Below are 13,601 nucleotides of genomic sequence, written 5' to 3'. Positions count from 1 at the left end.
TAACACACAGTTGGATGTGTTAGTTGGTTGGATGCACTTCCGAGCTGCTTCCACATGGAGGCAACTTGTCTTTTTTGTAGTTGTGGGAACTACTTTTTCTGGCGGATGGTTTTTTCAACAAAATCTTCGATTAATGTGTGTTTATTGTATAGCAATAAGGTTGGATGAATGTGGCAGTTGTATAAAAGCATTACACCACTTGCAGTCGTGATTTGTGAACAATAAACCATGCCTAGGGGGGTCACCCCTAGGCATGGTTTATTGTTCACAAACCACTCCTGCGCGTGATGTAATGCTTAAATACACAGTCATACCAGTGGTGGTAAGCTACAATTGCAGCCAGAGCTGCCCTGAGGCAGACTCACGGAAGCGTGGCAAATAATCATCGCCTACGGCCCCTCCGACCACCACCAACATTCATTCACATGCATACACATTCATACGAGGCAAGTAGGTTAACGACCCACTCTACCCCTGAGCCAAAGCCGCCCCACTATGGCATCTGGAAGGCCTGCAGTCGTCTTGGAGAGGGTGTCCTTCAGAGCGAGGGTCTTCTGCATCAGCACTTCAAGCGTGGGTAGTAAAGTTCCATAAGGACAGTCACCTTGTAAAATGTCCAGTGCTACAGTCAGAGGCTTCATGGTGGTGCAGTATTATCTTTGAAGCAAGTGACTCCCACCAACAGTGTTCAGAGGTAACATTTCTTCTACAACATATCTCCCGACCATTCTCTTCAGCTCTCGCTCACTTACGGGTGGTTTTTTATTGAAATCCAGCTTTTGCTGTTTGGCTGGTGGACCTCCGAGTCCTGTAGAAGTCGAAGCTTCGCCTTCGGGTTTTTTTCTATCCGTTTGGTCGTGCTGTGTTGTGATTCCAGATGCTTTTAATGCAATTGGATGTGCTGTTTTTAGCGGTAGACAGTATTTTGTTTCCTCCGCATAGTGAATGTTTTTTTCACCCGGCTTAGCTGACACAAACGTGAAGTAGTGACTGAACTTCCAGTGCAAGAAAGCGTTACCAGTAGGGATGCTCGATATTGGCTTTTTTACCGATACCGATATTCCGATATTGTCCAACTCTTAATTTCGATACCGATACCGATACCGATATCAACCGATACCGATATATGCAGGGTTTCCCCCCAAAAAAACTGAATAATTTCAGGTAATTAATAATTTCACTGGATGCATTCAAAAGGCTTTCTAAATGTAAGCATTATCTGTGCAAAATATGATAATTAAAAAAGTAAAAATTAACATTACATATCTCTTGTTGTTGAATTAAACCAACATGCATACTTTTGACAATAAATAAAATAAGAATTGGTTCTTACTTGCTTGCCTGGGTAAATAAAGGTTAAATAAATGTAAAAAAAAAAAAAAAAAAAAAAAAAATTTTTTACCGATACCGATATTTTCCGATATCACATTTTACTGCCGATATCGGCCGATAATATCGGTCGGCCGATAATATCGGACATCCCTAGTTACCAGCGTGAGCATCTCCCTGCTCGCTATGTTTTGGTAAGCCTGATGATAATAACAGCCACCGCCCACCAGCATGGTACAACACGTGAGGTTGCGTTCTCAGACACGCTTTGAAAACGTGACATGTGACGTCACTCCCAATGCAAGAAAAACAGCTCAAAATGTATTTTTGACTGTCGAAAACAAAAGAAAATACTGCATTCTGCCTGCATTATGAGATAGTAACGAAATAGTAACGCACAGCCACTTGGACAAGTAACTGCAATCAGATTACTGGCTTGTAAAGATTAACGTGTTAGATTACTATTTTCAGGAAAAAGTCATCAGATTACAGTAAAGTTACTGGCATCATTGGGTGTAACACAAGCAGACACATCTTTGGCCCATCAACCATACTTGCCAATAGCCTTTTTTTAACAAGTCAAACATGGGGTGGCTAGGTGGTGTAGTGGGCAAGGCGCTCGCCATCAACGCTGGAGACGCTGGGTTCGAGTCCAGCTCTCGGCGTTGCTATCAGCTTGGCTGGTCGTTCATACTAACACAATTGGCAGTGTTAGGGGTGGGAAAGCTGATGGGTGGGTCCTGGGCGTTGTGGACAGCGACCCCTACAGTTCGGTTGGGGCGCCTGCACAGCGAGGGTAGGATCTGGAGGGAGGTAGTGTGACCTTCCACACGTTACACGTCGTTACACTCTCCCGGTGAGAATCTGCGCTGCCAGGCATGTGACAGTCTCCGGCCTCCCGGACCAACAGTAGGGGGGAGTGCGCAACAACCAGGAAGGGGGTTGGGAATTGGCATAACGACTAACAGTGGGATGGGAGAAAAATCGGAAAAAAGGAGGGTAAAAAAATAAAATAAAAAAAATAAAACATGGACAATGTGTGCATTGCCCGTCGTACCACCGCAGTCCTCAAGCCTGGGTATAGGATTATGGATCAGTTTTTGTCACACTCTTCACTTTGCAAAAGTCAATGCAAGGATGGACAGAAAAAACTGGTTTGGAAACAGCAACTAAAGGCGAGCTCCAATCACTAGACTCTTGCTCAATACCAACAAACTTCTCCATATGGGTGTGTGGGCCAGCAGGTATATCTTTAAATACTACACTGTACTCATCCACAACTTCGAACACATCCTCAGTTTGGTCTGCAGTGATATCAAAGAGATTGGCTCTTAGATTGGCTCGAGCTGGTTCATAAGCATTGCCGTGATGGGCTCTTAATGAGCTAATTGCATCTCCCTCACTCTCATCCTCCCTGTTAAGGTTATGGTTATCTGGACTGACCTGAGACACTGTGGCAGGAGTGCTGTGACCGTGGTAGGGTTTCAAGAGAATCACGCGACAGGAGCATTGCCTTCTGCCTTCGACCCGGGCTACTAATGACATCATTACAATCACCCACTCTCTTCACTACTGCACAGGGACTTCAGAATTTCACCCCCCAGTTTATCTCCACTCCATGGCCAAAAGTACTTGATCCCCAGGGTTAAAAGTGCACTCAACGGCCATGTGCATCATCTTCATTTTCTTCTTGGCAGAGTGCACATTACTATTTGCTAGCTCAGAGGCAGCCTGAAGCCTGTCGTTAAAGGTTGCTACAGTACATACTGCAAGACTGCACTCTGGTTATCCGTTTTGAACCAGAGCCCAGGCCTCTCACTCAATGTCCATAGACTTAATTCAAACAGACTGAACCCTGTATAGCCACATTTACCAAATCTCTGATGGGAAATAGCAAAAAAGGCATGGCCGCATTCCAATCTTTGGACTCTTAAGAGTCTGATGGTAGAAACAATAGTCCTCCTCCTAAACGGATGCCCAAGACAGAAGTGTTTAGGACTGGACACAACCTTAAATATTATGGGTTAGCACAAGTCTAGGGTATACAGTACCGGAACAAATCTAATCCTAACCTGGAGTGGTAGAGGTAAGGTGGTAGAAGGAGCTCTAAGCGTACTTCCTGTCATAACCAAATATTCCTGCGGCAATAAAGTATCATGCTCATCCCTTCATGGTTGTTTAGCTGCTCCCAAAACTATGTTCACAGAAGCTACTATTGTTACGGGTTGGCACAAGTCCAGGGTATACTGGAACCAATCTAATGCTAACCTGGAGTGGTACAGTAGAAGGAGGGGGGCCACATGCCAATCTTTGGAGCATCCTACACTATATATCTGTCTGATGGTAGAAACCATGAACTAACTGAAAAGGGGCCAGCTCAGAGTCCTCCTAAACGAATGCCCAAGACCGATCCTGGACACAAGCCCTGAAATGTTATGGTCAGCACAAGTCCAGGGTATACTGGAACAGATCTAATGCTAACCTGGAGTGGTAGAGGTAAAGTGGTAGAAGGAACGAAGAAGAGAGAGGTCATCGGTGGGTGCATCTCAGAGGAGCAAGTAGATTGTCTCTGGTGAGCTGTGACATTGCCCCAGTGAGCGAAGAGCCCCAGGCTCATTATAGGAGTAGGTCATAGGTTTAAAAATAGTAAGAGGGATCCAAGAATAGTAAGAGGGATCCAAGAATAAAACAACAAAGGGCTGCTTCTAAACAGAGTCCAACAGAAAGGTGATTAAACCACCTGCGGAGTCAGCGCTCTCTACCAGAGCTCCACTGCTCTTCTTCACAGGTGTCTACAAGCTTAATTAATTAACCAACATGCATTACACTCACAACTCTCATAATCCAGCCAATAGAAATTATTGATAAATGATTGATGGATGAAGGGGGTCAAGTGTTCCTTTATTAATCCCCGCTTGGGGACATTCAAGTGGAAACAAACAATCCCAACACTATTAACACGCACCCGTTAGCCATCCATATAGGTACAGTGGTTCTCAAACGTTGTCACATCAAGGAGCCCTAAACGGACAGAAATTTGATATAATTTTAGCTTTTTGATATGTTTTATTACAGAATTATTTTTCTATACTGTACATGAGCAGTCCCCCTTCAAGGAACCCCTTCAAGGACCCCCGGTGGTCTCTAGACCCCACTCTGATAACTACTGCTATAGTAGACCTACAGTACTGACCTCCCATTTCCTTCATATACAAGAAAAAGGATGGGATGGATGACGAGGTTCTTGGATGTACATTTTTTTTTTAAATAAATTATAATAAATAAATAAAATAACAAACATCACACTTGTCTCCCAGATTGCGGAAATGCAGCTGGACCGGGGGAGGACGAGAACGAGGTGGACGCCGGCTGGATCGAGGGGGCCGCCATCCTCCTGTCCGTGGTCTGCGTGGTGCTGGTGACGGCCTTCAACGACTGGAGCAAAGAGAAGCAGTTCCGGGGCCTTCAGAGCCGCATCGAGCAGGACCAGAGGTTCACGGTGGTGCGCGGCAAGCAGGTGATCCAGATCCCCGTGGCGGAGATCGTGGTCGGGGACATCGCACAAGTCAAATATGGTAAAATATATAGCAGCTGGGAATTGTTGTGGAATATTTTAAAGCAGCCAAGACGGTGAACTGTAGAGATTCGGATAGTCGTTTATTTTCTGTGGCCACATCAGAAAGTATCCTCAGTTTACACAATCAGAGACTAAGTGAAACAGGAGCGTCTGACCAGAAAGTGAGAAAGAGCTCTGGTCAGACCTACAATTAAATACACAAGTTTGGAATGACACAATCAAAACAAAGATGACTAAATGAAAACAAAGATTTCACAAAATGAAAACAAAGATGGGGTTCATAATCTGACACAAGATTGATATGAAACAAAAGACAACAAAGAAAAGGACAAGATGACATATTCTGAACATATGACACAGACAAACTGTCCTGGGCCATGGTCGTTAAGAACACTGTTAAGACTGTCGCCCTAGTGTCTGAGAAACTGTATACTAGTTAACTATATTAACTAGTCAAGGCTGTACAGAGAATATGTATTTAACAGAGCTATAAACATGCTGTCTAGTACACTGTACACATTAATAGGCCCAGTAAGCTGTACAAATTATATAATAGGATGAAACATATAATATGTTCCATAACAGAATAGAGAATGTTTAGAGTGAATGTTTTAGACTGTCTATGTTTCCTCCATGTTGGAAGATATTACTGGATCTTGGAAGCAAGTCACAGTGGAAGAGTGATAGTATGCGTTTGCAGTATTTTGCCTATGTTGTAAAATAATTGAATTCATCTTTGTATGTATGATAGCAGGTTATGTATATTTGAATAAACTAACTAGTCTCTCTAGACAGTCGGCCAGGTTGACCCGCTGAAAGTGTTGCCCACTAGGGATGGGTACCGAATTAGGTACTTTTAAGTTCAACGGCATCAATGTTTCGTTTACCGCGAAACGAAATCTATGAAGTGTGCCGCACGTTCACGTCAACATTCACACGCACAATACACGCTTACCAAGTTTTTTACTTGATTCAACAACAAAGCAGTCGGGGCGATGGCAAGCCGAAAACGGTCGCAAGTGTGGTTACACTTTATAGATGCAGACAACGCTCGCTGCAATATTATATATTATAATAAATTATTTGAAGTTTTGATTTTTTTTTGTACAACTGATGTAGGTAGGTTACATTTTTAGAGACTAAAGTACTGAAAAAAGGTACTGTTGGGTCTGTTTGCCTCGGGGGCTTCCTGAGTTGACTAAGTTGCTAAGAACAGACTTGTTCCTCTTAAAAGATAGTCATTTTCACTGTGCGTCACGATGTTTGCAGAGCTATATCTATTTTCTCTATTATAGCTATGGAGACAATACTATGGCTCATTTGACAGTCACTATCGCTCGTCCAACATGTAAAAAATTGTAAATTTTTTCATGTATACGTTTATGCGTGTTATCCCGTGGTAAATATTGTATAGTTTCAGAGTGATCCTGGCTAATTCCTGGAAGCTGAGTTATGGAGCGCTATGTGCATTTTGCGAAAGTCCTTTGCGTTGCTCGGCTGGACACGATATTATTTCCAAATCAAAGGTATATAATAGGTATTATGTTTCATCATGAAGGCATCAAAGGGGGGGGGGGGTCATTTTGTGATGCTCTGATTGTCAGCAACGGCATACGTTTTGAATACTACATACGTTGATCGTTGCGATCGATGTGAAATCATTGTAGGATAAAAGTAGGATTGATGTCATATAGTCCTTACCTTTGATAGGAGGTATTGCAAAAAGAATATTCCAATTGTCTGATCGCGATTTCCAGTATTGATGTCCATCGGGTCCCTGACATGAAATGGGACAAACTATGCATGAAGTGTGCTGGACGCGTTACAAAGGGCTCGAATGAAGCCTTTCACTTGCCCGGGTACCATTTCTCCGCCCGGACCATTATATAATGTAACACACACAAAATAAGGTTTCAAAGGGTGGGCGATACTGCCACCTAGCAGGATTCGGCCAGCATTGCAATCTCTGCATCTCAGAATGAGTCCCAATGATACACGAGATCCGTGAGACTGTATAGAATAAAAAAATCGAATAAAAGAAAAAATTATAAACTATCGAAAACCCGACTATACTCGGGTTTTGGCGCTCAGCGCATGGCAAGATAACCCGACTATAGTCGTGGTTGGCCGTGAATGAGTTAATAGCCCTTGTCAGAGGGGGCTGCCTTGTGAAACAGAGCAATAAGTAACTGTTTTAACGTATTCATTGTTTTACCCTTAATACAGTATGACTTGATATTGAAAATTGGAACCTGTTGAAAACTGCTTACTTAAAGATTTGAATAGAGACCAAACAACCATATCTAATATTAGAAAAGTATGTGTACAGGTCTCTGCGACGGCCTATTGATATCATGTACATGTTGGAGTCAGAGCATGCAGTCTATTTGGACTGTCAACTTTCTGTGAAATTGATTGATAATCATGTAGAAGATCATATGTTATGATCTGTTCTGTATTTCTGAATAATCTTCGGGGTTTTCAAATAAAGCCTTGGGATTAATTAATCCATGAATCGACCTTCCTAATTCCTTCCTCACACTTCTCAAGAAGCCAGTTAGTATATAGTGGGCTTTCCCCGTTCATCATATCATCAGACATTAGGCATTTGGGTTCCCAGTGGTAACAGGCAGCAATGTTGGAAGCAAGATAACTACGCAAACATTCTGAGGAAAGGCATAGATATCTATAGATTTGACTTCACAGGTCTAAAACACATACATACATCTTTGGTATTACAAAGGAAAAAACGTATCAGATACTAATCAGAGTGGAAAAGTAAATGGGATTGGAAATATACATATTGCACATATTACACATGCTGGCTAATACCTTTTGTCACTTCATAATTGTAATACCTTACCGATGTTGCGCATACTAAAGCATCTGGGGATTCTTGGATCACAAGATTAACGTAGTGAATGTATTGGTTGTTGCCTGAAAGTATACAGTAGGCTACTTCTGGTGAAACATCGCTTCTTCTATGAACGTCAAAGCTATTTCGAAAAGTTTCCTTGACTGGTCATCATCCACCAAGCACATTTATAGATTAAAATTAGCGTTAAAACCCCCCTCCACTCAAACCCTTTATGTTCAACACGTCTTGGAGGCGTGACTTTGATCATACAGATAGCTATTTGTGCAGAACTTGTCACCAGGAGCGCCTTTTTCACACTTTTCCCCCGGGAGAATGAGAGCTTCTTTGCACTTGCATGTGTGATGTCACTAATAGGTCGAACCTAGTAGGTATTGACATGTCTTGAAAAAATATAATAAATAGCAATGAGTGCTTGTTGCCAATCTGTATATCCATAGATCCTTGCATCTCACTTAGGGTAGATGCGGCACGGTGGTGTAGTGGTTAACACTGTCGCCTCACAGCAAGAAGGTCCAGGGTTCGATTCCCGCTTGGGGACCAGGTTTCCATGATGCCAGTTACCCAGGTGGGGTATCTCCCAGGCCTTTCTGTGTGGAGTTTGCATGTTCTCCTCGTGCTCGCAAGGGTTTCCCCCCCCGATAAGATAAACCCAATGGAAAAACATGCACAACAACAAGATCGCTAACGCTGTGGTGTCCTTGACGAAGACGGACAGGAGCACTTGGATTGGTCCCCTGGCGCGGCTCACGTTGACGCCTGTCTGCTCCCGGCTGCCCTTGGGGGGGAAGGACGACGGGATGGGTTAATCGCAGATACGAATTGCATGCATGCATCGCATGTGTGCCAATTGATGACCTCGGAGCAGGTCCTAAATTATTATTATTATTATTATTATTATTAGGGTAAAGGTGTAGAGACGCTGCTGAGACATTTTCAGTAGCTTATTGAACACTTTGGTGGGGGAAAAACACATTTATACAAATAGTTTTTCAATATAGAATTTTTTTTAAACGTTTTTTAAAATAACATTTTAAAATAAAGCCTGATATTTGGATTTTATGGTGGTTTTTGATCTATTGTGATGTTTCTTCTTGACTTGTACAAGAAGACTTGTCCAGCCCATGGGGGCTATTCCATGTGATCTCTGGCTATACAAATACATTTGATTTGATTTGATTTGAACACATCTGGAGGGGATCTGGATGGTGGTAATACAAAATCACATCCCGACTGACTGTCATTTGCATGGGTGTGTGTGTGTGTGTGTGTGTGTGTGTGTGTGTGTGTGTGTGTGTGTGTGTGTGTGTGTGTGTGTGTGTGTGTGTGTGTGTGTGTGTGTGTGTGTGTGTGTGTGTGTGTGTGTGTGTGTGTGTGGTACCAGGTGACCTAATTCCTGCTGATGGAGTGCTGATTCAGGGCAATGATTTGAAGATTGATGAAAGCTCACTAACGGGTGAATCCGACCATGTGAAAAAGACTCTGGACAAAGACCCCATGTTACTTTCAGGTACTTCATCCACTCATTATTTGTGTAACAAGGTTGAAAGCTTGCAATGGTAAACTGCAAGTGTAAACTCACTAAGGCTACATTCAGACTGCAGATGAAAGTGACCCATATCTGATTTCTTTGCTCATATTATGTGACTCAGATTTGATTATTTCACGACAGTGTGAACACCAGTGATGCCACAGATTACTTGTAAAAATACTGATTACTCCTTTAAAAAGTAATCTAGTTACTTGATTACTTGATTTACATTGAAAGTAACTAGGTTACAAAGTCGTCGTCTTTTTTGCTGTGATAACGTTATCCAGTCTCTCTCTCTCTCTACCTCTACCTCTCTCTCTCTCTCTCTCTCTCTCTCTCTCTCTCTCTCTCTCTCTCTCTCTCTCTCTCTCTCTCTCTCTCTCTCTCTCTCTACCAAATCCATTCTGAGACAACGGACTCAGTGCGTACTCCGCAAGTCGCACGTAACATGAATCTCTCTCTCTCACTCTCACTCTCTCTCAAGTAGCCAAAGTACACTATACAACGAACTGGATAGTTGATTTAACTTCATTCTGAAGCCATTCTAAAATCAGCTATGAACGTAAACATGTATGTGTGGCTGTGTGCGTGCGTGCGTGCGCGAGCGAGCGCACGTCCCATCTCCGGTCTAGCTGACTGTACCCCTGGCTCTCTTATCATCAGCATTATGAGATAGTAACTAAATAGTAATGCACAGCCACTTGGAAAAGTAACTGTAATCAGATTACTGGCTTGTAAAAAGTAACAAGTTAGATTACTATTTATTACTGAAAAAAGTTATCAGATTCCATGGGGTCACATGGAATTGAAATGGGGTCACTAATCTCCCCTTGGCTTAATGTGAAGCTGGAGTTTGCACTCCCCGTTTGTTCACTTTCATTTCATCGTTGTATGTAAGAAAACAATCTAATTTGCGTTCCCACGCTCAAACATTTCAGTATAGTTAGCAAATACTTCTCTACTTTAAGTAGGGCTGTCCCCGACTAAGGATTTGGATGGTCGACTAGGATTGGCCAAAATTTGCCGTTAGTCGACTATTGGTCGACTTAAAAAAAATATATATATATAATATATATATATATATATATATATATTTTTTTATCATTCCATTTGGGCTGTGGGGGGTGCTTAATGTCTGAAGGAGTCGACTGAAGGCTTCTTGTCCTCTGCAAAAGCATGCAATTGGTCCACTGATGGATACATCTTGATATTTGTCTAGTATAGTGTGTTCATTAGATGGGTGAAATCCTCTTTCAGTGCCTCTGTGCCTGTTTTCGTAGGCAGTTAGCCTCTGGTATGCGTGCCATTAGCGTTAGCCACGCTTCTATGCCTCTTTTCTTTTGAAAAAAAGATGATAATTTTTTTTTTTTATTATATTCGACTAAGAGGTTGGCCAGTCGACTACGGCCCCTTTCGACCGATTTGTCGACTAATCGATTAATAGGGGTCAGCCCTAACTTTAAGTAGAATTTGAATAGAGGACTTAAACTTTTTTAGAGTACTATTTTATCTACGTTTACTTAAGTAAAGGAACTGTCTACTTCTTCCACCACTGCAAGAAAGTCAGAGTAATTCGCCCACAAATTAAGTAGCAAAGAATTATCTGTTTTGAATGTCTGGGCTTTGTGACGTCAAAGTGGGGTTCCAAACAAAGGTTGGGAACCACTGAGCTAATGTCATTGTAACTAACAGCATAACCGCGGTGTAACGGAGCGAACCTCTCTCGCCAGGCACCCACGTCATGGAGGGATCCGGGAAGGTTCTGGTGACAGCGGTGGGCGTGAACTCTCAGACGGGAATCATCTTCACCCTCCTCAGTGCCGAGGAGGAGGACGAGGAGGGCGATGACGAAGAGGAGAGGGCCCAGAAGGCGAAGAAGAGGAAGATGAAAGAAGAGAAGAAAAAGGAGAAGGAGAGGAAAAAGAAGGAGAAGAAGGAAAAGAAAAGTAAGTGCTCCACGAATCACCTGTGTCTTCTTCCCCATAAGTAATATACCGTAAAACTGCAACTAAAAGCAGAGTCTTTAACCCTAACCCTCACATAGACGCCTGTCCCAAATAAAGGTGAGGTGGTTTTATGTGTTTTGACTAATAAAGGCAGGTCTCAATTAGAAGCCTGGTCTACATTCATTGTTTATCTGGTTGCCACGACGCTGCAAAGCAGTTTTCTTTTGTTACGGTCGGTACTCTTAATGTTGTTATGTGGCTTCATATGGGCGGGGCTTGAGATAGGTCGATTGACTAATTGACTAAGAGGGGGAAGCCTGTATATATAAAACAGTAGATGCTTCACCTTCTGAGCCACTATTGTCACCAACATCTTTATTTAATCTTCCTCATTTAGCAGGTTACCATCAGTCTTTATATCCAAGCCGATCTGAGTTTTATCAGCCATCTTCCTAAGCACCACTGGGGATCTGATGCAGTGAAGTGGTAATAATTAAATCATCCATAAGATTAGTAGATGAATACCCAGTTCTTTATTTGTTTTATTTTGATGTGTACATGCTGGTACATGCCACACTGGTTTAAATATATATTTTTTTAATTTCCCATCTTTGTTGAGCAAGATTTTTGTGCAAAAGGAATTAGAGACCAGTCCCATATAAAGGCAGAGTGAGTTGATTGAAGCAAATGAAAGCCGGGGCTATTCATTGAAGTTTTATAGTATTTGAGAATAATTAATGAATTCTAGTGTTTGTATTTCTAGACAAAAAGCGTATCATATTACAGCAGACCACAGCTGCAATATGATATCATAAGTAATGTGATATATTAAGCCTTCCAGGCAGTGTATGGAATTATGATTATATTATATTTCAGTCACTTCGGGTGAAGTTTAGAAGGCAGGTTTATTTGCTCTTGCCAATCTATGCGAGACTCTTCATGGATAATTCACAAGTCCTACTATGAATAGTAAAATGCAAACAAGACTAGGGTTATGGTTATCTTGTTTACATATGCACTCTTCAACCGATTGAAGAGCAGTTGAGACGTGCGGGCGGCTGGCGTGGCGCAGCGGAGATTGCGCTTGTCACCAATGCAAGAGACTCCGGTCTCGAATCCGGGTGTCAGCATTGCCTCCGGCTTGGGCCGGCCGTCATACTGGCTCAATTGGCAAAGTCAGCGGGTGGAAGTCGATGGGTGGTAATCTGGACGTTGTGGACAGCGACTCCTACAGGTCGGTTGGGTCGGACAGGAAATAGCGGGGGTAGTGTGAGCCTCCCATGCGTTACACCTCGCCAATGAGAGTCCGCGCTGGCAGGTGAAAAGATGTGACAGGCTGCCTCCTCGTGTAGCGGAGGGGACACGTGATGCAAGGCTTCTATCCTCCCTACAACCGACCAGTGGGGGGCATATGCGAGCAACGTTCAAGACAGGGGAGGGGAGAATTGGAAACACGAAATTGGGATGGGAGAAAAATAGAAAAATAAGGAGGAAAAAGTGGATAAAAAAAAACACACACACACACACACACACACACACACACACACTCAGTGTTGTAGTCGAGTCTTGAGCGCCCGAGTCAAGTCCCCATTACCCTAGTCCAAGTCAGAGTCCGAGTCATCAAGGTTGAGTCCACTCCACTCTGGCAGTCAGAGCTGACATACAAATAAAAAAAGGTCTACAATAAACATAAATGACACAGTGGTCACCATTTCAAAGGGAGTTTATTTACTTTGTGACACAATAGCCAAACAAATGCACTAGCCATCAATATCGTATGCCAAATGATTGGGGCCTATTACAAAAAAAAGTCTGAATCCGAATGCAGTCAAGGCTCGAGACCAAGGCCGAGTCATCAGTGCTCGAGTCCAAGTCGAGTCACGAGTCCTGAAAATCAGACTCGAGTACTACAACACTGGCTGTGGACAGTCGGTGGACAGTCAAATCAAAGTGTCTAAGTACCGTTGAATAAAAATAAAAATAAGGAAGTTCCAGGCACTCTTCTTGTATATAAAAAAGGCTTTAGTTCATATTAGAACCATTAAAAAACACCAACATGTTTCGGCCTCTCTATCGGCCTTCTTCAGGGCATACAGTATGCCCTGAAGAAGGCCGATAGAGAGGCCGAAACATGTTGGTGTTTTTTAATGGTTCCAATATGAACTAAGCTATTTATTGAAGCCTTTTTTATATACAAGAAGAGTGCCTGGAACTTCCTTATTTTTATTCTTATTCAACTGACTTCCCTCATCCAAGAGCACCTTCAAAAAGACACAGGATTCACACCACAAAGACGCCGCAGCCCTCCTCCTTGTTCTAGTTTGTCTAAGTACCGTGTTCAGT

General features: G+C 42.7%; 1 protein-coding gene across 2 annotated transcripts in view; it reads left to right on the top strand.

Annotated features, from left to right (window-relative positions):
- atp2b1b (ATPase plasma membrane Ca2+ transporting 1b) overlaps positions 1-13,601 on the top strand; it is a gene marked incomplete at both ends in the record, with an annotated part of 82,949 nt that overhangs the window by 30,470 nt on the left and 38,878 nt on the right. The window contains 3 exons of one of the 2 annotated variants that reach the window (XM_084334438.1): positions 4,647-4,904; positions 9,166-9,291; positions 11,043-11,258. In XM_084334438.1, the coding sequence (XP_084190564.1) occupies positions 4,647-4,904; positions 9,166-9,291; positions 11,043-11,258 (600 nt within the window). Of the gene's footprint in view, positions 1-4,646; positions 4,905-9,165; positions 9,292-11,042; positions 11,283-13,601 lie in introns of both variants that reach the window. The other variant, XM_084334437.1, reaches the window with a different exon arrangement.

This window comes from Notolepis coatsorum (assembly GCF_963971535.1).
Source record: "Notolepis coatsorum genome assembly, chromosome: 18".
NCBI lineage: Eukaryota > Metazoa > Chordata > Actinopteri > Aulopiformes > Paralepididae > Notolepis > Notolepis coatsorum.
This window is presented reverse-complemented; position numbering and strand designations above follow the sequence as displayed.